Source organism: Ranitomeya variabilis, chromosome 2, assembly GCF_051348905.1.
Source record: "Ranitomeya variabilis isolate aRanVar5 chromosome 2, aRanVar5.hap1, whole genome shotgun sequence".
In the NCBI taxonomy this organism is placed as follows: domain Eukaryota; kingdom Metazoa; phylum Chordata; class Amphibia; order Anura; family Dendrobatidae; genus Ranitomeya; species Ranitomeya variabilis.
This window is the reverse complement of record NC_135233.1, coordinates 596,371,113-596,397,724: the sequence shown is the minus strand read 5'-3', so window position 1 is coordinate 596,397,724 and position 26,612 is coordinate 596,371,113. Positions and strand designations below refer to the sequence as shown.

The 26,612-nt window shown below is 47.4% G+C and overlaps 1 protein-coding gene across 2 annotated transcripts in view; it reads right to left on the bottom strand.

Moving 5' to 3' along the window:
* DRC4 (dynein regulatory complex subunit 4) overlaps positions 1–26,612 on the bottom strand; it is an 84,548-nt gene that overhangs the window by 13,073 nt on the left and 44,863 nt on the right. For both annotated transcript variants that reach the window (XR_013221671.1, XM_077288475.1), the window contains exons 3-4: positions 25,198–25,395; positions 19,300–19,506 (exon numbers count right to left, since the gene is read on the bottom strand). Coding sequence is in view for 1 of the 2 variants with exons in the window: in XM_077288475.1 (XP_077144590.1) it covers positions 19,300–19,506; positions 25,198–25,395 (405 nt within the window). In the remaining variant the exon portion in view is untranslated. The remainder of the gene's footprint in view (positions 1–19,299; positions 19,507–25,197; positions 25,396–26,612) is intronic.

Sequence of the window (26,612 nt, the reverse complement as noted above, 5' to 3'; positions counted from 1 at the left end):
GCAGACTGCTGAATCATGACAGCGCGCACAATGTCATGATTCCCCGTTATTCGCAATGAGAACAGACGGTAACGTAACCCCATGTATGCAATTTACAACTAATCTCTCTCTGTTTCTCTCAATTCTCATCTACTGAAAGAAGCCAAACAATGCAAATCGTAACCATACAGTCACGTGTTCCCATAGAGAATATTGAGGAATCATGACATTGTGCACACAGCACACTAACACAGTTTGAAAGCCTCGAGTGACAGAGTTAGTGCAGACTTTTGTTGTGAGCTCAGACAAACCTTTTAATGGTGAACACAGCCTATAAATTCTAGTAACAAGGAATCTAACCTGAGATATTCAATATGGAAAACAGCCTATAAATCCTAAATAACCAGTAGCCTAACTTAAGGTTTTAAATTGTGAATACAGCCTATAAATCATAATATTGAGATTTTTTAAATAGTCTAAATTCTAATAATTTGTAGCCTAACATGAGATTTTTTTAGGCATGAATACAGCTATAGATCCTGGTAATTAGAAACCTGAGCAATGGAAGCAAATAAATACAACCTATTATTTTTAATAAATGGTATGCGAACCTGAGATTTTTTGTAATGATGACTACAGCCTAAAAACAGGGATTTTTGTGTACTCACCGTAAAATGCTTTTCTCCGAGCCACTCATTGGGGGACACAGCACCATGGGTGCATGCTGCTGCCACTAGGAGGCTGACACTAAGTGAAAGGGAACCTGTCACCCCCAACATCGATGGTGAGGTAAGCCCACCGTCATCAGGGGCTTATCTACAGCATTCTGTAATGCTGCAGATAGGCCGCCGATGTTACCTAAAAGAGGAGAAAAAGACGTTAGATTATACTCACCCAGGGGCGGTCCTGCTCCGATGGGCATCTCAGGTCCGGTACAGCGCCTCCCATCTTCATTCCATGACGTCCTCTTCTGGTCTTCACGCCGCGGCTCCGGCGCAGGCGTACTTTGTCTGCCCTGTTGAGGGCAGAGCAAAGTACTGCAGTGCGCAGGCACCGGAAAGGTCAGAGAGGCCTGGCGCCTGCGCACTGCAGAACTTTGCTCTGCCCTCAGCAGAGCTGCGGCGTGAAGACCAGAAGAGGACGGCATGGAATGAAGACAGGAGGCGCCGGAGCGGACCTGAGACACCCATCGGACCGGACCGCAGCAGGACCGCCCCTGGGTGAGTATAATCTAACCTCTTTTTCTCCTCTTTCAGGTAACATCGGGGGCTTATCTACAGCATTACAGAATGCTGTAGATAAGCCCCTGATGACGGTGAGCTTACCTCATCATCGATTTTGGGGGTGACAGGTTCCCTTGAATATAACAAAATTAGCTCCTCCTCCTCTGCAGTATACACCAACCACTGGCTCCAGCCGAACCAGTTCAGTGACAAAGCAGTAGGATACATGTCAAACCAAAAGAACAAACATAGCCATCAGGGCAATAGGGTGTGTGCTGTGTCCCCCAATGAGTGGCTCAGAGAAAAGGATTTTACGGTGAGTACACAAAAATCCATGTTTCTCCTTCGCCTCATTGGGATCATGGTACGTCCTAAAGCCGTCACTGAGTGGGAACCGATAGGACAGACAACCTCATGCACCAACTGCCCAGAGATGCGTTACCGCAGTCTAAAAGATCCATCTTCCCAGACTCGCATCTGCTGAAAGCTGAGGGTGAATACTGTAGTGCTTTGAGAGGGTGTGCCGACTGGACCACCGACGCCTGGTGACAAATGGTCCAGGAAACATCCACCGAACGAATGGAGTGTGCCCTAATCCCACTGGAATGGGCTTGCCTCAGACACAGTAAGAGTCCTGAATAGCCGAGCGTATCCACCTGGCTATTGTGGATTTGGGCATGGCTAGTCTCTTCCTGTGACTCTCAGGAAGAACGAATAAGGCGTCCGTCTTGTGGAAGAACTCCGTTCGGGAGATGTATCTACTGAGAGCCCTCATGAGATCTAGAGTGTGGGGAGCACTCTCAAAATGGAGTATTGGTGCCAGTCAAAACGAGGGGAGGACAATGTCCTCATTAAGGAAAAAGGAAGAGACCAACTTGGGTAAAAAGGACGAGGACGGTTAGAGAATTACCCTGTACTGGTGAAAACGGAGAAAAGAAACTCGACCGGAAGAGCGGCTAGCTCCAATCTCCGTCTGATCTAGGTTACAGCAAGCAGAACGACGATCTTCCGGGAAAGGAGAGTCAGAGAGACGTCCTGCAGCGGCTCCAGCGGAGCGTCCTGCAGAACGCCCAGGGCCAAGATAGGGTCCCTGACAACCAATGGCCCTCTGTAGGTTGGCACCACGTGGGAGGCCCCCTGAAAGACTGAAAGAAAGTCTAAACCTGTAGCTTAGAAACAATCCGGCGCTGAAGCAAAACCGATAAGGTCAGAATGAAGAAGGCAGGGGGAGAACAACGGTGATCCCTGCACCCCGCAAAAATAGCTTTCCGGGTATGTTGAAAAATGTGCTCCGATAAATGTGCCCCGATGCCGGTTTCTGAGCGCGAAACATAGAGGAAACCACCTCCCGGGAGTACCCCACTCAGGTTATGATCCAGGAATCAACGGCCAGGCCGGTATGCAGAAGGCGCTGGTGACAGATCGGGCCCTGGGGGAACCAATCTGGTCGATCCAGTAGCCACCAGGGGGAGTTGACAACGAGCAGAGGCAACTCTGCGTATCACGCCCGGAGAGACAAGTATCGCCGGAATCCCTGCTGCCTTGATCGTCCCGATGACCCGCAGTGGTCGAATCTGACGCCACGAATGGAAGGTGTATCCGCCCCAATGACCTCTGGGTTCCGGGGCCAGCTATGAGCCTGGGTACTTTGGCGCTTAGCCATGATGCACTCAGGTCTCCATCCGGAGTCCCCCAGCGATGACAAATCTCATGGAACACCTCTGGATGAAGTGACCACTCTCCCGAGACAAGACCCTGATGGCTGAGGAAGTCTGGCACCCAGCTTTCCACTCTCAAGATGTGAACCGCTGAGATGACTGAGTGTGACATCATGACCCAGTGGAGAATGTGTTCCACCTCACGCCATGCCACCCTGCTGCGGATGGTTCTGTAATAATTGATATAAGCTACAGTCGTGGTGTTGTCTAACTATATTCGGATAGGGCGATCCACCAGGGAGATCCGGCTTGGTGATCCGAATCGCCGGATCTCCAAGCCGTTGATCGAAAGGGGCGACTCCCGATGTGACCAGCGCCCCTGGGCTGTGTGATTGGAGACAAGCGACATAGATGGTGGAAAGAGAATGGATTCCTGTCCCAGCCGTTAGCGAGGAAAAGGGCGACAAAGCGCCCGAGCCCCATGTTGAAGGGCTATAACCTTGTCTCGAGGGAAAATTACCAGTCCTCAGGAGGTGGAGGCCGAAGGGCAAAGAATAAAATTGGAAATATTCCTTTCGGACAGCGAGACGCAGGAACCTTAGAGTCGGAAAGATCGAGACATGAAGGTAAGCATCCTGTATGTCGATGGATGCTAGGGAACTCCCTCTTCTACGTTAAAGTGATGACAGAGCGGAAGAGCTCCCTCCTGAAGGATCCTGACAAACTTGTAGAGTAGCTTCAAGTTCAGGATGGGCCATACCGCTACGCCCTTCTTTCTTCAGGAACGAACCGTGCTGTAGGGCGGGAGGAAACACTGTCTTGTATGCGACAGACACCAGGAAACTGGCTCATTCGTCATGAAGGACGGAGAGCCAGATATGACAAGACAGGAATAGACATCCGCCTACAAAAGGATCGGAAACGTTCCTGTTGACAAAAAAGACGCCTAGACTTTTGCTAGGGAGGGAATTTTGTTTTCTCTTGTAGCGTCATAGATAAGCTAATACAGCTTCTCGACGAATAAGTACCCGGTCTGGTAGGGCAGACACATCAAGGACTGTTTGGAAGCAGCATCCGTTCGCCATCCCTGAGCCACCGTATCCGTCGGATGGTGATGGTAGTTGCGGCTGTAAGCACAGCATAGAGTAGAGTGTAGGGACGCGTAGAAGAGATATTCCCTGGCCAAGGATTGGATAGTTCTGCTGCTTCCAGAGGAAGGTCAGTGTCCTGTTTGGTCCTGCTCAGTTTATCGGCCCAAGAGACCATAGCAATAGATACCCACACCGTGGCAAAAAAAGGGGGGAGTGCCGAGCCCGAAACCAAGAAAAAAAAAAGAATGGCCCGGTCTCTCTATCTGCCAGTCTGTGGGGGCTTTAATTAAGGAACCATCTGGTACGGACCGAAGGGATTTTGAGGCCAAGCGGTGACAGGTGGATCAACCAGAGGGGATTATTCCCATTATTCCGCAAAGAGAAAGAATCCCGCAGGCATCTGTGAGTTATGTTTGCGCTGGGGGCTGCTCTTGGGAGTGCGCACCACATGTAGGGCCCAGACACCCTGTGCACATAAATCTGCCCAGACACCGATGCTGCTCCACACAAGGCCCAATTTTCACTCCTACTTTATGAGAGGCGCTCCCCTACTGAGAATCTGCTGCAGGGGCCCACCGCCAACCTGGATTCTCTTGCCAGCGGTGCACGTCCTGGCATGGCGGCGCCGCCGCGGATGACTGGGCTCCAGTGTTGTTGCACTGTCGAAGGTGCAAGGAACCCTCCATCCACCATCCCTTTGTCCACGAGGTGGAGAGGGACCGTCCGCCTCCTTCCATCGCCGCTGTTCGCAATGGTGATGCAGTGGGGGCCGCACGGACGCCATAAGTGCCTCTGGACATCCTAGGGGTTTACTTCTTTAGGATGGAGCAGAGCTGTTGGTCCGGCTGAAATAAGCCTGGCTCAGAAGAGGGTACATAGAGGCAACACTTCATGTTCTCATCCATTGTTGGTGTGGGGAGATCGGAATCCTGAAGGGAACCATCTCTCCTAAAGAAGCTCAGGCATACCTTTTATCGGTGCAGGAGGGGGTATGTGGAGGCGACACTCCACGTTCCCGCCAGTTGTTGGTTTGGGGAGATTGGAACCCTGAAGGGAACCGTTGCCCCTAAAGAAGCTCGAGCATACCTTGTAACGGTGCAGGAGGGGGTATGTGGAGGCGAAACTCCACGTTCCCGCCTGTTGTTAGTTTGGGGAGATCAGAACCCTGAAGGGATCCGTCGCCCTCTGTAATCCACTATAAGGAATAAAGAATAAAAAGTAAAAAGTAAAAAAGGAGATTTTTGTGTACTCACCGTAAAATCTCTTTCTCTTAGCCTCTAATTGGGGGACACAGGACCATGGGTGTTATGCTGCTGTCCACTAGGAGGCGACACTATGCATAATCTGAAAACGATTAACTGTGGCTCCTCCTGTGCAGTATACACCCCTGGACGGCATCAGCCTTCTCCAGTTTTGTGCCAAAGCAGTAGGAGGAACGTAACATGAATAACATAATTATGCCTGTAAGAAGGCAACTATGTACGAGCTCAAGAAACAATATGAGAACTCAACAGTTACAACAGCCCGGAAAGGGCAACAGGGTGGGAGCTGTGTCCCCCAATTAGAGGCTAAGAGAAAGAGATTTTACGGTGAGTACACAAAAATCTCCTTTACTCTGTCGCCTCATTGGGGGACACAGGACCATGGGACGTCCTAAAGCAGTCCCTGGGTGGGAAGCAATGGACGAATATTGTGCAGACAGGCCCGTACACTTAGGGCACCGCCGCCTGCAGGACACATCTACCCAGGCTCGCTGAGGACTGGGTATGAACCCTGTAGTGTTTAGTAAATGTGTGTAAGCTAGTCCAAGTGGCCGCCTTACACACTTGTTGTGCCGAAGCCTGGTGCCGAATGGCCCAGGAGGCCCCTACCGCCCGTATAGAGTGTGCCGTAATACCGGCTGGAAGAGGTAGGATTCTTAAGGCGGTACGCCTCTTGTATGGTGGATTTGATCCACCTGGCAAGAGTAGCTTTTGGAAGCCGGCCTACCCTTGTGGCCGCCTTCCGGAAGGAGGAAAGGAGAATCAGACCTCCGGAAGGACGCAGTCCTAGACGCGTATATACGCAAAGGCCTGACAAGGTCAAGCGTATGCAGAGCCTTCTCCACTCTATGAACCGGAACCGGACAAAGGGAGGGAAGTGAAATTTCCTCATGGAGGTGGAAGTCTGACACAACCTTCGGAAGGAAGGATGGGACCGTACGAAGAACTACCTTGGCCTGGTGAAAAAACCAGGAAAGGCCGTCTGCATGAGAGTGCTGTCGGTTCAGACACCTTGCGTAGCGAGGTGAGTGCCACCAGGAAAGAAACCACCTTCTGGGAAAGAAGGCGGAGCGGGACCTCCTTAAGGGGTTCGAAGGGTGGTTCCTGCAATGCTGTCAGGACCAGGTTGAGGTCCCACGTTTCTAGTGGTCGTCTGTAGGGGGGAACCAATCGGGAAACCCCCTGAAGGAAAGGCCTTACTTGCGGCTTGGTAGCAATGCGCTTTTGGAAAAAACACAGAGGGCTGACACCTGGCTTTTAGGCGAGCCCAATGACAGACTGGCCTCCAGACCCGCTTGGAGAAAACCAAGAACTTTGGGTAGGGAATAAGGGAGTGGAACCTGGCCACGAGATTCGCACCAGGTAAAGAAAAACTTTCCAGGTACGGTAATAAATCTTGGCAGAGGCTGATTTCCGTGCTCTGATCATGGTTGCAATGACCTCTGTCGAGATCCCTGCCTGGGTTAGAACCCAGGTCTCAAGGGCCACGCCATCAAGTTGAGAGCCCTTGAGTTCTGGTGGTAGAACGGCCCTTGTGATAGAAGATCGTGGCGGTCGGGGAGACGCCAGGGGGCGTCTGCTGTGAGTTGTACGATGTCGGCGTACCATGTGCGTCTGGGCCAGTCCGGTGCAATGAGGATGGTTGAAACTCCCTCTTGTTTGATCTTCCTCACCCTCTGGATATCAGGGGGAGAGGTGGAAAAATATACAGAAGCTGGAACTGGGTCCAGTCCTGAACCAGAGCGTCTGCTCCGAGCGACCGCAGATCGTGTGTTCTGGCAATGAAGTTGGAGACCTTGGCATTGAAATGGGATGCCATTAGGTCCACATCCGGGGTCCCCCAGCGGAGACCGATCTGTTGAAAAATTTCGGGATGGAGAGACCACTCTCCCGAGTCTATTCCTTGTCAGCTGAGGAAGTCTGCTTCCCAGTTGTCCACACCCGGAACGTGGACCGCCGAAAGGACCGACCCTGTGTCCTCCGCCCAGCGGAGGATATGTGGCACTTCCCGCATCGCTTGGGTACTGCGGGACCCCCTTGATGAGTCACATATGCCACAGCCGTGGCATTGTCCGACTGTATCCTGATGTGAGAGGCGGCCAGTAAGTGATGGAAAGCCCTCAATGCCAGAAGGATGGCACGAATTTTCAGGATGTTGATGGACATGGACGCTTCCGCTGAAGACCACTTGCCCAACAGGAGCTCGCAGCTGGGCTGGGGTCCCTGGATGCAGGCGCAGTGTGCTGGCCCATTGCTGGGAGCTGTAGGATGCTGCCTGTACAGGCCCTACCTGAGGTGTCTCAACCTAATACCCCCAGAGGGGGATAGGGAGGGTGCTGTTGTCACCTTCAGAGGCCTTTATCCTCGCCTCGACCTCAACCCAGAAACCAAAGGGAATTGGGAAAGGGGGGGGGGAGAAAGGGGAGGATCTCGACTTCAAACCAGCACCCGAGGGACTGGGGAAGGAGCAGCATGGGGAATAGCCATCTCAACTTCAACTGGGCACCCCATAATAGGGGGCCGAGGAAGGAGCCATGCCTGGAGTCTCACAAGAGACCCTCTTTTCTTCATCTGCTAGTCGGAGGGCAAGTGCCTTGTCCTTGGGAAGGAGCACTAGACCCCTGGAAGTGTTGAATAACATTCCCAGGAAAGTCAGGGACTGACTCGGGGTTGGTGATGACTTTGTAGGTTGATTAACCAGCCTGTCATGTTCTCAATGGCAAGAGAACATAGCATCAGCATATATAGGAACTAGCTCTTGGAAGATGGGAACTGAGCTGACCATGAACTAAACCAACGCACAACTAGCAGTGGCCGGGTAGCATGCCTACGTTGATTCTAGATGCCCAGCACCAGCCGGAGGACTAAATAATGCTAGCAGAGGAAAATATTAGTCCTAGCTCACCTCTAGAGAAATACCCCGAAAGGAGACAGAGGCCCCCCACATGTATTGGCGGTGAATTAAGATGAAATAACAAACGTAGTATGAAAATAGGTTTAGCAAATTTGAGGTCCACTTACTACATAGCAGAAGACAGAAAGGACACTTTCATGGTCAGCTGAAAACCCTATCAAAACACCATCCAGAAATTACTTTAAAACTCTGGCATTAACTCATAACACCAGAGTGGCAATTCCTGTTCACAAGAGCTTTCCAGACACAGTAACGAAACTACAGCTGTGAACTGGAACAAAAATGCAAAAACAAAACATGGACAAGAGTCCAACTTATCTAGTAGTTGTCTAGGAGCAGGAACAAGCACAGAGAGGCTTCTGATAACATTGTTGACCGGCAAGCAACTAACAGAGCAGCAAGGTTATATAGCGACTCCCACATCTTGATGGGAACAGGTGAACAGAGAAGATGAAAACACCAGTTCAATTCCACCAGTAGCCACCGGGGGAGCCCAGAATCCAAATTCACAACAGTACCCCCCCCTCAAGGAGGGGGCACCGAACCCTCACCAGAACCACCAGGGCGATCAGGATGGGCCCTATGAAAGGCACGAACCAGATCAGAGGCATCAACATCAGATGCATTCACCCAAGAATTATCCTCCTGGCCGTATCCCTTCCACTTGACCAGATACTGGAGTCTCCGTCTGGAAACACGAGAGTCTAAGATTTTCTCCACAACGTACTCCAACTCACCCTCAACCAACACCGGAGCAGGAGGCTCAACGGAAGGCACAACCGGTACCTCATACCTGCGCAATAATGACCGATGAAAAACGTTATGAATAGAAAAGGATGCAGGGAGGTCCAAACGGAAGGAAACAGGGTTAAGAATCTCCAATATCTTATACGGGCCGATGAACCGAGGCTTAAACTTAGGAGAAGAGACCCTCATAGGGACAAAACGAGAAGACAACCACACCAAATCCCCAACACAAAGCCGAGGACCAACACGACGGTGGCGGTTGGCAAAAAGCTGAGTCTTCTCCTGGGACAACCTCAAATTGTCCACCACCTGCCCCCAGATCTGATGCAATCTCTCCACCACAGCATCCACTCCAGGACAATCCGAAGATTCCACCTGACCAGAGGAAAATCGAGGATGAAACCCCGAATTACAGAAAAACGGGGACACCAAAGTGGCAGAGCTGGCCCGATTATTGAGAGCGAACTCTGCCAATGGCAAAAAAGCAACCCAATCATCCTGGTCAGCAGACACAAAACACCTCAGATATGTCTCCAGGGTCTGATTAGTCCGCTCGGTCTGGCCATTCGTCTGAGGATGGAAAGCGGACGAAAAAGATAAATCTATGCCCATCCTAGCACAGAATGCCCGCCAAAATCTAGACACGAATTGGGTCCCTCTGTCAGAAATGATATTCTCAGGAATACCATGCAAACGAACAACATTTTGAAAAAACAGAGGAACCAACTCGGAAGAAGAAGGCAACTTGGGCAGAGGAACCAAATGGACCATCTTAGAGAAACGGTCACACACCACCCAGATGACAGACATCTTCTGAGAAACAGGCAGATCTGAAATAAAATCCATCGAGATGTGCGTCCAAGGCCTCTTAGGAATAGGCAAGGGCAACAATAATCCACTAGCCCGAGAGCAACAAGGCTTGGCCCGAGCACAAACGTCACAAGACTGCACAAAGCCTCGCACATCTCGTGACAGGGAAGGCCACCAGAAGGACCTTGCCACCAAATCCCTGGTACCAAAAATGCCAGGATGACCTGCCAACGCAGAAGAATGAACCTCAGAGATGACTCTACTGGTCCAATCATCAGGAACAAACAGTTTATCAGGTGGGCAACGATCCGGTCTATCCGCCTGAAACTCCTGCAAGGCCCGCCGCAGGTCTGGAGAAACGGCTGACAATACCACTCCATCCTTAAGGATACCTGTGGGCTCAGAGTTACCAGGCGAGTCAGGCTCAAAACTCCTAGAAAGGGCATCCGCCTTAACATTCTTAGAACCCGGTAGGTATGACACCACAAAATTAAACCGAGAGAAAAATAATGACCAGCGCGCCTGTCTAGGATTCAGGCGCCTGGCGGTCTCAAGATAAATCAAGTTTTTGTGGTCAGTCAATACCACCACCTGATGTCTGGCCCCCTCAAGCCAATGGCGCCACTCCTCAAAAGCCCACTTCATGGCCAAAAGCTCCCGATTCCCAACATCATAATTCCGCTCAGCGGGCGAAAATTTACGGGAAAAGAAGGCACAAGGCCTCATCACGGAGCAGTCAGAACTTTTCTGCGACAACACTGCCCCAGCTCCGATCTCAGAAGCGTCGACCTCAACCTGAAAAGGTAGAGCAACATCAGGCTGACGCAACACAGGGGCAGAGGAAAAACGGCGCTTAAGCTCCCGAAAGGCCTCCACAGCGTCAGGGGACCAATCAGCAACATCAGCACCCTTCTTAGTCAAATCGGTCAATGGCTTAGCAATATCCGAAAAACCAGCAATAAATCGACGATAAAAGTTAGCAAAGCCCAAAAATTTCTGAAGACTCTTAAGAGAAGAGGGCTGCGTCCAATCACAAATAGCTTGAACCTTGACAGGATCCATTTCAATGGAAGAGGGAGAAAAAATATATCCCAAAAAGGAAATCCTCTGTACCCCACCATAACATCCTTAATGGCATCAGAGAGACCCTCTCTGAAAGTCGCCGCCAGGGCGCACTCATTCCACTGAGTAAGCACAGACCATTTACGGAATCTTTGACAGTAAATTTCCGCTTCATCTTGCCCCTGAGATAGGGACATCAAAGTTTTTTCTGCCTGAAGCTCCAAATGAGGTTCGTCATAAAGCAACCCCAAGGCCAGAAAAAACGCATCCACATTGAGCAACGCAGGATCCCCTGGTGTCAATGAAAAAGCCCAGTCTTGAGGGTCGCCCCGGAGCAAGGAAATCACAATCCTGACCTGCTGTGCAGGGTCTCCGGCAGAGCGAAATTTCAGGGACAAAAATAATTTTGCAATTATTTCGAAAATTCTGAAACCCAGATCTATTCCCCGAGAAAAATTCCGGCAAAGGAATTCTCGGCTCAGATACAGGTGCATGACAAACAAAGTCTTGCAAATTTTGTACCTTCGTGGCGAGATTATTCAAACCTGCAGTTACACTCTGAAGATCCATTACAAACAGGTGGACACAGAGCCATTCAAAGATTAGAAGGAGAGATGAAAAAAAAAAAAAAAAAAAAAAAAAATTCTCAGCAGACTTCTTATTTCTCTCCTTTCTCAGCCAAGGATTTTAACCCTTTAGTGGGCCGGTCAAACTGTCATGTTCTCAATGGCAAGAGAACATAGCATCAGCATATATAGGAACTAGCTCTTGGAAGATGGGAACTGAGCTGACCATGAACTAAACCAACGCACAACTAGCAGTGGCCGGGTAGCATGCCTACGTTGATTCTAGATGCCCAGCACCAGCCGGAGGACTAAATAATGCTAGCAGAGGAAAATATTAGTCCTAGCTCACCTCTAGAGAAATACCCCGAAAGGAGACAGAGGCCCTTCACATGTATTGGCGGTGAATTAAGATGAAATAACAAACGTAGTATGAAAATAGGTTTAGCAAATTTGAGGTCCACTTACTACATAGCAGAAGACAGAAAGGACACTTTCATGGTCAGCTGAAAACCCTATCAAAACACCATCCAGAAATTACTTTAAAACTCTGGCATTAACTCATAACACCAGAGTGGCAATTCCTGTTCACAAGAGCTTTCCAGACACAGTAACGAAACTACAGCTGTGAACTGGAACAAAAATGCAAAAACAAAACATGGACAAGAGTCCAACTTATCTAGTAGTTGTCTAGGAGCAGGAACAAGCACAGAGAGGCTTCTGATAACATTGTTGACCGGCAAGCAACTAACAGAGCAGCAAGGTTATATAGCGACTCCCACATCTTGATGGGAACAGGTGAACAGAGAAGATGAAAACACCAGTTCAATTCCACCAGTAGCCACCGGGGGAGCCCAGAATCCAAATTCACAACACCAGCCCATGCAACTGAGTATCGGTTGTGATTGAGACGCTGAGCTCGCATTCCTTGAAAGGTGGGAGCCTTGATGACTAGGTCGTCCAGGTATGGAACGACTACTATGCCTCTGGAATGCAGGACGTCCATGGTTGCTGCCATGACCTTGATGAAGACTCTGGGAGCCGTGGCGAGTCCAAAGGGGAGAGCCACGAATTGGTAGTGGTCCTGGCCTATTGCGAACCTGAGAAACCTCTGATGGGCAGGTGCAATGGGTATATGCACGTATGTCTATGAAGGGGAGATATTCTCCCTTCTCCATGGACGCAAGATGAACCGAAGGGACTCCATGCGGAAGTGACGGACCCGTACATATTTGTTGAGCTGTTTTAGGTCTAGTATGGGCCGTACGCTGCCTCCTTTCTTGGGAACTACGAACAGATTGGAGTAGAACCCTCGGAAGCGGTCGGACGTGGGTACCGGTACTATGACTCCTGATTAACAAAGCGAGGAGACTGCTTGGTGGTAGGCTCGAGCCTTGGCTGGCGGTTTTACAAAAGTCGGCCGCCTACTGGTGTGGTGTTATCCGGAGTCCGTGAGTCATGAGGAGGAGAAGTCTGGGATTTTCCTCCTCTGGGCTTAGACTGGCCTGCTTTTGACTGCCAGGTCTTGTCCGACCTTTGCGTCGATCGTGAGTTATCCCTGCGTGGGGAACGGATACGATTTTGTACCGGACGTGAGACGGACCAGCTGGAGGAATTCCGAAAGGATCGGAATAGAGTTTGGTTACGCTTCTTGTAAGTGCGTTTAGGTTTCAGTTGGGGAAGAGAAGTACTCTTACCCCCGGTGGCGTTGGATATCATAGTGTCCAACTGTTCACCGAAAAGACTCCCACTGAGGTAAGGGAGGTGCGTGAGGGACTCCTTTGAGGCTGCGTCCGCTTGCCATTCCCGCAGCCAGAGGATACGCCTAATCGTGATGGCGTTTGATGCTATCCCCGCGACTCCCCTTGCTGAAACCAGAGCTGCATGGAGCATATAATCTGCTACAACTGCATTTTGAACCGCTTGGTCCGACAGTTCAGGAGCGGATGCTTGGAAGGCTTGTAAATTCTTTGCCCAGGTCAGGATGGCCTTGGCAGCCCAAGCTGAGGCGAACGCGGGAGCCATGGGTGCCCCTGCTGCCTCGAAAATTGAACGAGCCATGCGTTCTACCTGCCGGTCTGCTGCGTCCCTGAGGGTTGAGCTATCTGGCAGTGAAAGGAGGGTTTGTGCTGCTAGCCTGGAGACTTTTAATCCACCTCAGGTGGATCTGTCCATTCCTCCTTCTGTGGGAAGGGGTACGTCGCCCCCAGATATTTGCGATTAGCAAATTTTTTCTCAGGCTGTAGAGCTGTTTTTTAAGGATCGCCTTAAACTCTGGGTGGTTCGAGAAAACCTTAGGCGGCTTCAGAGGTCCTTCAAAGAAAATCTTATGTTCTGGGACCTCTGGTGGCGGATCAGAAATGTCCAGCACCCGATGGATGGACGATATTATGTCCTCAACTAGCGCTGTATTGCTAGGAGGGATTGGGATCAGGGACCCCTCCGTTTCTCTGTCCGGTCCGAGTCAGAGTCGCAGATGCCTTCCGAATCCTGTGTATCACTGAGATATTATGTCCTCAACTAGCGCTGTATTGCTAGGAGGGATTGAGATCTCACTGAGGCGTCCCCTGCTGGGTGGGCTGGGGAGAAGGCCTTCTCCGGTTGGTGATTGCGGAGATCTGCATCGTCTGTCCCTGGAACGGGACGGTCTAGATGACCTGGAGCTACGGTGTCTCTCCCTAGAGGGGGATGACCGTGTGCTATGGGGTGACGCAGATGGACTTGATCTATGGATCCGCTTGCGTCCTGACCTAGACGTGGATGTGCCAGGGTCATCTGGTTCCTGAGTCAAGCTCTCCCGTTGTTGGGTAACGGTCATAGCCGGGGCATGACCCTGCAGAGCCTGAAGCAATGTGGAAGTTAGGTTATCTATAGACTGCGTCATAGATTGCGAGAACTGAGTAGCCCATTCCGGCGTGGCATTAGACACCGAGTGACACATTAGGTTATATACAGTTCTGGCAATGCGGGTACGTGCTACTACTGGAGAGAGCGGTCCCGCAGGCTGTGCAGAATGCATAATAGCAGATCTGCCTGGTTCTCTTGGACCTTGAGCCCTGCATAGTGCACAAAGTGCAGAGGTGCTGCCAGCAGATGGACCTTACAGGGGTAGAGAACCTACAGGGGAGTCTTATAGGTAATATGGATTCACAGCTGAGTAAAAATAACCCAGCTGTGATCTTACCCCACCAGTGTGCCCCGAGGTCCAGCGCCGAAGCTCCACAGTCCTGTGCCCCCCGGAGACTGGCTGCCTGGTCCTGCAGACCGGGATATGCAGGGTTAATCTGCAGCCGAAAATGGCTGCAGAGAGAGGAGAGAGGAGGAGAAGGGGGCGGAGAGCTGGAAAAAGGCGGCAAGGCTATCAAAAACCCGCCCTTTCTGTCTCGATCCGCCCCTTGTAGACACTGTAGAGTGTCATATTTGTCATCCGGGGGGCGGAGAGGAGGCTGCTGCTTCAGCTAGGCCGAAGCCGGGGCCTAAATTAGATGCCTGAGGCCCAGAAGGGCTCCAGGCCGGCGCGAAAGTCCGGGAGGAGGTCGGATCTGAACCGGACCCCTCCGGATTTGAAGGCAGGATGGCGGTGGGGCTATAAGCGGAAGGGGGAGCCCGGTGAGGGGTCCCCCTGAGGCAGTAGAGAGCTGGTGCTGCCGCAGAGACAGGGACGCTGGGAGCCCTGTGTCTGTATGTGCCATGCCTGCCTGCACTCCCCCCGGCCCCAACAGGAGCCTGCAGCTGGGCTGGGGTCCCTGGATGCAGGCGCAGTATGCTGGCCCATTGCTGGGAGCTGTAGGATGCTGCCTGTACAGGCCCTTACCTGAGGTGTCTCAACCTAATACCCCCAGAGGGGGATTAGGGAGGGTGCTGTTGTTACACCTTCAGGGGCCTTTATCCTCGCCTCGACCTCAACCCAGAAACCAAAAGGAATTGGGGAAGGAGGGGGGTCTCGACTTCGAACCAACACCCGAGGGGTTGGGGAAGGAGCAGCATGGGGAATAGCCATCTCAACTTCAACTGGGCACCCCATAATAGGGGGCCGAGGAAGGAGCCATGCCGGGGGTCTCACAGAAGACCCTCTTTTCTTCATCTGTAATCCCGTCGGAAAGCGGGAAACGGAGTAAAACGGAGTAAAAATCTTTAGGTGTGCCTCCTTTGCGACACTAAGCAAAAACTGGAGAAGGCTGATGCCGTCCAGGGGTGTATACTGCACAGGAGGAGCCACAGTTAATCTTTTTCAGATTATGCATAGTGTCGCCTCCTAGTGGACAGCAGCATAACACCCATGGTCCTGTGTCCCCCAATGAGGCGACAGAGTAATAACAAATTGTGGTCTGAATAGTAGGCCCATGTGCCTCCTACAGACACTAAGCATGAACTGGTTCGGCTGGAGCCAGTGGTAGATGTATACTGCAGAGGAGGAGTTAATTTTGTTATATTCACTTAAGGTACCATCACACTAAACGATTTACCAACGATCACGACCAGCGATACGACCTGGCCGTGATCGTTGGTAAGTCGTTGTGTGGTCGCTGGGGAGCTGTCACACAGACAGACAGCTCTCTCCAGCGACCAACGATCAGGGGAACGACTTCGGCATCGTTGAAACTGTCTTCAACGATGCCGAAGTCCCCCTGCAGCACCCGGGTAAGCAGAGTAAACATCGGGTTACTAAGTGCAGGGCCACGCTTAGTAACCCGATATTTACCCTGGTTACCATTGTAAAAGTAAAAAAAAAAAACCACTACATACTCACATTCTGATGTCTGTCACGTCCCCCGCCGGTTCACAGGGTTAAAACTGCTTTCAGGAGGAGCGCTGCTAATGCCGCGCTGCAGAGAGCTTCCCTGCACTGAATGTGTCAGCGCCGGCAGTAACAGCGGTGACGTCACTGCTGTGCTCTGCTTTACGGCCGCCGCTGACATAGTCAGTGCAGGAAGCTCTCGGCGGCAGCGCGTAACCCTGTGGACGCCGGGGGACGTGACAGACATCAGAATGTGAGTATGTACTGTTTTTTTTTTTTACTTTTACAATGGTAACCAGGGTAAATATCGGGTTACTAAGCGCAGCCCTGCGCTTAGTAACCCGATATTTACCCTGGTTACAAGTGAACATGACAGCAGGTGATCAGCGACGAAATAAAGTTCTGGACTTCTAGCTCCGACCAGCGATATCACAGCGGGATCCAGATCGCTGCTGCATGTCAAACACAACGAGATCGCTATCCAGGACGCTGCAACGTCACGGATCGTTGTCGTTCTCGTTGCAAAGTTGCTGAGTGTAAGGGTATGTGCACACGTCCGGATTTCTTGCAGAAATTTCCTGAAGAAAACCGGAAATTTTCTGCAAGAAATCCGCATTTTTTTTTGCGTTTTTATTTCCGTTTTTTTTCGCGTTTTTTTTTTTAGCATTCTGCAAGCGTAATTAGCTTGCAGAATGCTAAAGTTTTCCAAGCAATCTGTAGCATCGCTTGGAAAACTGATTGACAGGTTGGTCACACTTGTCAAACATAGTGTTTGACAAGTGTGACCAAATTTTTACTATAGATGCTGCCTATGCAGCATCAATAGTAAAAGACAGAATGTTTAAAAAAAAAAGGTTATACTCACCTGCAGACAGCCGATCTCCTCGGCGGCGTCCGTTCCTATAGATGGTTTGTGTGTGAAGGACCTTCGATGATGTCGCGGCTTGTGATTGATCGCGTGAGCGGTCACATGAGCGGTCACACGACCAATCACAAGACCGCGACGTCATCGCAGGTCCTTCACACAGACCATCTAAAGGAACGGAAGCGGCAGCATGCACCGGAGAGGCGGGAACACTCCTGGGGCCATCAGAGGGTGAGTATATGACTATTTTGTTATTTTAATTCTTTTTTTTTACCAATTATATGGTGCCCAGTCCGTGGAGGAGAGTCTCCTCTCCTCCACCCTGGGTACCAACCGCACATAATCTGCTTACTTCCCGCATGGTGTGCACAGACCCGTGCGGGAAGTAAGCAGATCAACGCACTCCTAGGTGTGCGGAATCCCCGCAATTCCGCAATTTTAATGAACATGTTGCTTTTTTTTCCGCGATGCGATTTTTCCGCGGAAAAAAATGCAACATTTGCACAAAAAATGCGGAATACCCTTTAAATAATAGGAGGCATATGTCAGCGTTTTTTTCACGTTTTTATCACGTTTTTATAGCGAAAAAACGCGAAAAAAACGTGAAAAATCCTGAACGTGTGCACATGGCCTGAAGGTACCTTTAGTGTCAGCCTCCTAGTGGCAGCAGCATACACCCATGGTCCTGTGTCCCCCAATGAGGCGAAGGAGAAATTATATTACCTAGTAATCTAACATAACATTTAAGGAGAAGATAAAGTCTGTAAATCCTAATAGCTTGTAGCCTAATAAGGGTACTGTCACACTCTGCAACTTTCCAACGATCACGACCAGCGATACGACCTGGCCGTGATCGTTGGAAAGTCGTTGTGTGGTCGCTGGAGAGCTGTCACACAGACAGCTTCTCCAGCGACCAACGATGCCGAAGGCCCTGGGTAACCAGGGTAAACATCGGGTTACTAAGCGCAGGGCCGCGCTTAGTAACCCGATGTTTACCCTGGTTACCATCGTAAAAGTAAAAAAAAAAAAAAACGTACATACTCACATTCCGGTGTCCGTCAGGGCCCTCGCAGTCTGCTTCCCGCTCTGACTGAGTGCCGCCGTAAAGTGAAAGCAGATCACAGTGGTGACGTCACCGCTGTGCTCTGCTCTTACATTCCGGCCGGCAGTCAGTCAGAGCGGGAAGCAGACTGCAAGGGACCTGACGGACACCGGAATGTGAGTATGTACAGTTTGTTTTTTTTTACTTTTACGATGGTAACCAGGGTAAACATCGGGTTACTAAGCGCGGCCCTGCGCTTAGTAACCCGATGTTTACCCTGGTTACAAGCGAACGCATCGTTGGATCGGTGTCACACACACCGATCCAACGATGACCGCGGGAGATCCAGCGACGAAAGAAAGTTCCAAACGATCTGCTACGACGTACGATTCTCAGCGGGGTCCCTGATCGCTGCTGCGTGTCAGACACAGCGATATCGTATGGATATCACTGGAACGTCACGGATCGTACCGTCGTAGCGACCAAAGTGCCACTGTGTGACAGTACCCATACCTAAGATTTTTATACCAGAAACAGTCATTACATCCTAGTAAGGAGTCTGGCTTAAGATTTCTAATAGTGATACAGCCTAAGAATCCTAATAATTTGCAGGATAACCTGAGATTTTTTTTAATAATGAATACAGCCTAAAAATGCTAATAATTTGCAGCATAACCTGAGATTTTTTAATAGTAAATACAGCCTAAAAATCCTTATAATTTGCCGGATAACCTGAGATCTCAAATAGTGAATACAGCCTAAAAATCCTAATAATTTGCAGGATAACCTGAGATTTCTAATAGCGAATACAGCCTAAAAATCCTTATAATTTGCCAGATAACCTGAGATTTCAAATAGTGAATACAGCCTAAGAATCCTAATAATTTGCAGGATAACCTGAGATTTCTAATAGCGAATACAGCATAAAAATCCTAATAATTTGCAGGATAACCTGAGATTTCTAATAGCGAATAGAGCGTAAAAATCCTAATTTGCAGGATAACCTGAGATTTTTAATAGCGAATACAGAGTAAAAATCCCAATAATTTGCAGTATAACCTGAGATTTCAAATAATGAATACAGCCTAAAAATCCTAATAACTTTTAGGACATCCTGAGATTTTTTAATAATCAATACAGCCTAAAATACTAATGATTTGCAGCATAACCTGAGATTTTTAATACTGAATACAGCCTATAAACCTTAATATTTAGAAGAGTGGCACGAGATTCTTGATAGTAACTACAGAGTATAAATATTAGTGAATACAGCCTATAAAGTCTAATAACCCATGGTCATAAACATTACTTTCCTCTGGAGCCCTTACTTCATCATTTCTCTTACCATCTTGATGTTCTTCACCACCATCTCGCTGGCCAGCTCCTGCTCCTTGATATCCACTCGCAGACCCCGAATATCTCTGCGTAACACGCTCTCCTGCGTGTGATGCTCCTTCTGTGCCAGCTTCATAGTGACGCTGCCCTCGGCTTTCAGCTCCGAAATGTTGTTCTGGTGCTCATATAGCAGGTGTTTTACTTTTTGCTTGTATACCTAAATCGGGAGAATGAAAATCAGAAGCCAGGGACAAGTTACAACAACGATAGCGAGTACAAAACATGCTTAGATCAGACGTCACTTCTATGTCTGAATTGGTCGATAGTAGAAACAGTCAGCAAGTTGGTGAGATAAATATGCCTAACCTAGCCAATAAGAGGGGAGCGTATTGTACAGTACCTGCTGTGAAGGTTACAAATCACTAAAGATATTTTGAGCTAGCAGTGAACGTAGGAGGTTTTAGCCAGCAGAATTGTGAATGCATACGACAACACAATACATCAAATACTATACTTAAAATCCGAAAATCAGATGGTATAATAGTGACCTCCACGAGTGACATACTTCAATGCTTTCAGGAATATTATAAAAAGCTATACCGCTCTCAAGGGGACCTCAATACGTCAGACTGTCTGGGTTACTTATCAGATATTGAATTTCCTGGGTTGAGCTCTGCACAACAAGCTTTTTTAGACGCAGATTTTACCTTGGAGGAAATTAATACTGCTATAGCGGACATGGCTTCTGGAAAGGCACCAGTCCCCGACGGGTTTCCCATAGAAATGTATAGACAATATCGAGATCTCTTGGCACCAAGTCTTCTGAAGGTGTTTCAGGGAATTTGGAAGGGAGGGGGTTCTTTGCCAGATTCTTATTATGACGCAAATATTATAGTTTTAAAAAAGGAAGGTAAGGACCCCCTGGAATGTGGATCATATCGCCCTTTCTCGTTGGTAAATGTTGACTATAAAATTTTTACTAAAATACTGGCCACTAGATTGAATACAGTAATATTAGATATAATACACCCAGACCAGACCAGATTTATGCCTGGTAAAAATACGTCTATTAATATTAGGAGGGTCCAGTCGGTAACACAATATAGCTCACTGATATTGGAAAACAGATGGGCTTTGGCCTCGCTGGACGCGGCCAAGGCGTTTGATTCCCTTGAATGGTCCTTCTTATATGCATGTCTGCAGAGATATAGATTCGGCCCCAAATTTCAAAAATGGATTAATGCAATATATATGAAACCTAAAGCCCGGATAATAATCAATAATTCCCAGTCAGATACTTTCCCCCTAATGAGAGGGACCCGGCAGGGTTGCCCCCTTTCACCGGCCCTTTTTGCCCTTGCTATCGAAGCATTAGCGATACGTATGAGATCTACCCCATCTATTAAAGGTATTGAGATAGCTAACCGTGTGGAGGTTGTTGGCTTATATGCAGATGATATGGTAGTATTTATGGATGATGTAGAAGAGACACTGCCACAGGTGATTTCCATCATAAATAAATTTAGTGGGTACTCAGGATTATATATAAATTGGGATAAATCCTCCTTGATGTCCCTCTCCCATGCTCCAGCAGATCATCTTGAGGAGCTATCCCCATTACCAGTAGTGTCCCACTTTAAATATTTAGAAATAAATATACCTAGATGTAGCAGACTTGATCTACAATTTAATGTTCTGCCATTATTAGATTTAGTTAAATATAAATTCACGGTGTGGGAGAAATTACCATTGTCTGTCTCTGGCCGCATAAATCTGATCAAGATGATACTACTTCCGAAGCTCAACTATTCCCTTCAGCACAGTGCAGTTCCTGTCCCCAGATCCTTTTTCTCAAATTTAAATTCCTTAATATCATCTTTTGTTTGGGGAAAATCCAGACCTAAACTTAAACTATCTACTCTGCACAGATCCAAACAGATGGGAGGTGTAGCGTTACCTAATTTTTTTCTGTATTACTTAGCCGGACAACTAAGAGCTCTGAGTGTGTGGATGCCTGGGGGTCATCTTCCAAATTCAGAAAGTCATTTGGCCCATGCTGCAAAAACGGAGTGTTTACTGGGTTTTTTGGAAATAGACAAACCTAATACCCCTAAATTGTTACCACTTCTTCGCCTAGCAAGATCGGTTTGGCATCAGGGGAAAAAAGTCGTTCACTTTGAAAATATTATAGCCGAAATGCCATTATGGAACAATGAGTGTCTCCGGGAGCTGTTAAACCACCCATCCACCCAATTTTGGATCTCGCGCGGGATTGTTTCCATTAATAATTTATATGAACAGGGTGTGTTGATATCTTTTGAACAGCTACGAGTTAAGTGTGATATTCCAAGACCCCAATTCTTTCGTTATTTGCAACTTAGATCAGCGTTACAATCATATGTACGCAGAATGGGCTCTATGTCAATAATATCATCCCTTCCGTTAATAGGGATCCTCAAATCACAGGGGCCCCGAGGTCTCATATCCACTCTATACACACATCTGTTGTCTGTGGGTGCGGATTCTGCGGTATTGCCGGTTAAAGGGAAATGGAAACTTTTAATTCCAGATCTTCAGGATGAGGACTGGGAGATAATTCTAGAGTCCCCATCCAAGGTATCCCCCTCGGCTAACAATAGAATGATCCAGCTATATATAATACATCAAGCTTATTTAACCCCGTCGCGACTATTTAAAATGGGTAGGAATAGTTCTTCAGAATGTTTGAGATGTCATACAGAGGAGGCGGAATTTTTTCACATGATCTGGGGTTGTCCAATTATTCAATCCTTTTGGAGTGAGGTGATATCCTTACTATCCTCCCTTGTGCATATTTCTGTCCCTTTGAATCCATTAACATGTTTATTCGGAGTACTGGATGAAGAGATATGGGGGCACCATGTACAAATTTTTCTGAGAGAAACACTTTTTTTGGCAAGGAAAATAATAGCTTTAAGATGGATGGGGAACAATAACCCGTCACTCAGAGCATGGATCGATCTGGTGAACTTAGTAATACCTTTTGAACGCACACTATACCAGAATAGGGGTTGTATGGGAAAATGTGATAAGATCTGGGATATATGGAACTCATCGTACCTCACCATGTCGTCACGTGATGGGTAGCCCAGCTTTGCTACATTAAATGATAGAATACTACATTGGCTAGCGCCTCTTTTCAGTATTTAAATATACGATAATTACAGTGGATTTAGGTTTCTGTTTTTCCTTTTGGCAGCAAGATGGTTTTTAAAGTTTAAAGTTTTATTGCAGGTTCCTTGGGTGTACTGTAACATTCTAAAATTTCTGTGAATGAAGCTATGTAACAAGTTGTGTATTAATATGACTGGAACTATACATGTGTATTAGCTTGGTTACAATATCATGTACACCTTGTTGTGTTTTTTTTTATGTTTAATAAACGAGTTTAAAAAAAAAAAAGAATTGTGAATGCAGCTCTGGAGCGTAATACATACCCTTTAAGTTATGGATAGAATTAGGCCTCTTTATATTATATGGTATGTTGAGCACACTCATTTATTAGCAGGGGTTTGGTCACAAGAATAATAATGTCCTGAGGGAGGAGGACATTGTGATAAATGACAAGCTGGCTTAGTGGGCCAAGGATTAAATGCTGCCCCAGGGAAGTTTCCTTGGTTTCCTGGAAAATGCTGACTTACGGGAGAAGGACTCTATGTCCCTGCAGTTTCTCAAGACCAAGCACAAAACATAAGCAAGGTAAGCAGTGTAACGTCTGTGCGAGATGGCGGCAGACATTACACTGTGTTCCAAATTATTATGCAAATAATATTTCCTCATATTTTCTCTAAATTACCTATCTGAATTGCAGTCATTGTTATTTTCCAGTCACCTACTATTCTAGTATAATTGCAATGTTTTGGAACAAAATGCCTATGAAAACAGTATCTTTTAAAAAAAAATAAACACTCAAAATGCATGTTCCAAATTATAATGCACAGCAGAGTTTTCAACCTTTTTTTTTTATTTTGAACAAAAAATTGGTCAATTGTGAAGTTATAAGCATTATCAGCTTATTACAAAATGAAATCAAACAGTTTTCAAGTGAAAACTTTATTCTAGGTGATGTTACATTTGCACATAGGACCCCTTGTTCGAAAGAAGCTTCTGAACTCTCTCGTCCATTGAATTTGTCAGCTTTTGGATGGTTTCTGCTTCAATTGTTTTGCATGTGGACAGAATACCCTCCCAGAGCTGTTGCTTAGATGTGAACTGCCTCCCGCCATCATAGACACTCTTTTTGATGATGCTCCAGAGGTTCTCAATGGGGTTGAGGTCAGGGGAAGATGGTGGCCACACCATAAGTTTGTCCTCTTTTATGCCCATAGCAGCCAGAGATGCAGATGTGTTTTTTGCAGCATGAGACGGTGCATTATCATGCATGAAAATTATCTTGCTGCGGAAAGCACGGTTCTTCCTCTTGAACCATGGCAGGAACTGTTGTTTTAGAAACTCCACATAGATTATGGAGTTCATCTTTACCCTTCAGGGATCATAAAGGGGCCGACAATCTCTCTCCCCATGATTCCAGCCCAAAACATTACTCCACCTCCTCCTTGTTGGCGCCTTAGCCGTGTTTTCATGGGGTGTCCATCAACCAGCCATCCTCCACTCCATCCATCTGGACCATCGAGCGTTGCATGGCACTCATCGGTGAACAAAACAGTTTGGAAGTCAGTCTTCATGTATCGTTTGGCCCACTGGAGCCGTTTCTGCTTGTGCGCAGTGGGTAGAGGTGGTTGACAGGATGGCTTACGCACAGCTGCAAACCTCTGAAGGACCCTGCATCTTGTTGTTCTGGGGACGTTGGAGGCACCAACAGCTTCAAAAACTTGTCTGCTGCTATGACAATGCATTTTTGCAGCTGCTCGTTTAACCTTACGCAATTGCCTGTTGGAAAGAGTCCTCAATTTCTCCTTATCAGCACGCACACGTGTGTGCTGGGAATCAGCTACAGACTTCTTGATTGTGCGATGATCACGATGAAGTGTCTTGGCAATGTTGATTGTAGTCATGCCTTGACCTAAATACTCCACAATTTGTTGCTTCTCAGCAGCCGACACATCCTTTTTCTTTCCCATTTTGGCAAAAAATGTAGGCTGCTTAATAATGTGGAACAGCCTTCTTAAGTAGTCTTGCCTTTATTTGGACACACCTGGCAAACTAATTTGCACAGGTATCTGCAATTGCTTTCAGTGATATAAAGAGCCCTGACACACATCACCATCAATGAGTTTAAATGACAAACAAAAAAATTCTAACCTTATCACTCCTAAACTCTTTGTGCATAATAATTTGGAACACAGTGTATTTGACGTAGCCAGGATCATCTGGAAAACGTTGAGCGGCACTTTTGTTGTTTCCCCCGTTCCTGCAGCATGACTGGTAATGATCATCTTTAAAAGGGGTTGTCTCAAGTTCTTAAATGGGGTAAAATTGCAAAGTGCTTGGAAAAAAAGCAACTTACTTCCTATTAAAAAACTCTCCATTCTCAAGAAAGGAGGGATTTAACATGTTATAGTGTAGAGCTGGTTGCCTAGGTTACCGGCCACCCTGCAGTATCAGAGTGGACAGTAACCTGGGTAATGAGTGCGCGTCACAGCTTTCTGCAATGAACACTCTCCAACAATTTCCTTCTGAGCAATCTCCTGATTGGATGCTACAGCTGTCACTCAAGATCAGAGCCCTCGGGGATGAGGAGTGTTTAGAGCAGAGTCCAGAACGTAGCACATGAAGAGACCACCCACCAGGAAATCACTGCCCGTGGGGTATGTTTTAGCTGCGTTACCAATCTAGCTCAGTCAGCAATTTTAAGGGGTGAAAACTGCTGACAGTCTCCCTTTAATTCCTCTGTCACATATGTTCATACCTTGATTTCCACCTGATGTCTCTCCTCCGCCTCCTCCATCTCGCGGTCCTTGTTACGAAGTTCGGATTTCTTCTCTTCCAGCTGCCGGCGGGTAATCTCCCAGAAAGTGTGGATCTTGTCTCGTTCCAGCTGGAAGTAGTTTCTCTCCTCTCGTTCTCGGTCCAGCTCCTCTCGCAGACGTACTATGTGCTCCTCCAGCTAAGAACAATCACCACTCTAACGATTATATATAATTATAAGCCACTTACACATCGTACAAATATAAAGGGATAGAAAAATGCAACTATGACTTAAAGGTGTTGCCTATTCCTTTAAAAAGTTATTCTTAATGGGCACAGAATGGTGAAAAGAGAACATTTTCATTTAAATGTACATACAGAGGGTGAAATAAGTATTGAACAGGTCACCAATTTTTTAAGTAAATCTATTTCTAAAGGTGCTATCAACATGAAATTCTCACCAGGTGTCTGTAATAACCCATCCAATCCACACAGGCAAAGAAATCAAACCATAAGTGTCTATAAATTATGTGAGATAATGAGAAATTACACAGGGAACAAGTATTTAACGCATAAAGCAACAGAGGTGCAAAAAGCCCCTAAATCAGATGGTTATGTCACACAAAATAGTTCATAAATAACATTTCCCACATGTCTAATTTACATCAGCACAATTTTTGAAACATAATTTTTTTTGTTAGGAAGTTGTAAGGGTTAAATGTTGACCAGCGATTTCTCATTATTCCAACAAAATTTACAAAACCATTTCTTTAAAGGGACCACCTCACATTTGAAGTGCCTTTGAGGGACCTATATAATAGAAAATACCCAAATGTGATACCATTCTAAAAACTACACCCCTCAGGGTGTTCAAAACCATATCCAAGAAGTGTATTAACCCTTCAGGTGTTTCACAGAAATTAATGGCACCTGGTAGGAAAAAAATTAACATTTCATTTTTTTTTTCACAAAAATTTTACTTTAGACCCCAATTTTTTAGTTTTGCAAGGGTAACAGGAAAAAAAATAGCCTCAAATGTATTGTGCAATTTCTCCTGAGTACGTCAATACCCCATATGTGGGGGAAAATTACTGTTTTGGCACACGGCAGAGCTCAAAAGGGAAGGAGTGCCATTTGATCTTTTGAATGTAAAATTTGATGGAATAATTAGCGGACGACATGTCGCGTTTGAAGACCCACTAATGTGCCTAAACAGTGGTAACTGCTCACAAGTGAGACCATTTTGGAACCTAAACTCCTCAGGGAACTTTTCTAGATGTGTGGTAAGCACCATGAACATGCATGTGCTCTACAGAAGTTTATAACGTTAACACGAGAAAACAAGAAAAATATTACATTTTTCACACAAAATTATTTTTTAGCCCCAAATTTTTTATGTTCACAGGGTTAAAAATG